The 269-nt window shown below is 48.7% G+C and overlaps 1 protein-coding gene across 1 annotated transcript; it reads right to left on the bottom strand.

Annotated features, from left to right (window-relative positions):
- Positions 1–15: 15 nt before the first annotated feature.
- Positions 16–240, bottom strand: LOC108254478 (putative zinc finger protein 876; the record flags this gene model as incomplete). Its single annotated transcript, XM_017449462.2, has 1 exon — positions 16–240. A coding segment is annotated over exon 1 (174 nt), but the record flags the coding sequence as incomplete, so codon positions are not given.
- Positions 241–269: the final 29 nt, after the last annotated feature.

Here is a 269-nt window from a genome sequence, read left to right as displayed (position 1 = left end):
AGTGTGTCTGGTTACCTTTTTCTTGTGCGCATTCAGGTTGGACCGTTTAGCAAAGCGTTTGCCGCACACTTCGCACTCGTGCGGCCTCTCCCCGGTGTGAACCCGCATGTGTTGCTTCAGATGTGACTTGGATAGGAGCGCCAGACTGCACACTTCACACTTGATGTGACGCTCCCCTGAGTGAATCATCTTGTGGATCTGGTACGACTTGAGATGAATGAAACCCTTGCCGCACAAGTCACACTGTAAAAAGAATTTGATTTAATATA

The sequence above is a fragment of the Diaphorina citri genome, unplaced genomic scaffold (assembly GCF_000475195.1).
Source record: "Diaphorina citri unplaced genomic scaffold, Diaci psyllid genome assembly version 1.1 scaffold120168, whole genome shotgun sequence".
Lineage (NCBI taxonomy): Eukaryota > Metazoa > Arthropoda > Insecta > Hemiptera > Psyllidae > Diaphorina > Diaphorina citri.
The sequence above is the reverse complement of the archived record's forward strand: the minus strand, read 5'-3'. Positions and strand labels throughout refer to the sequence as shown.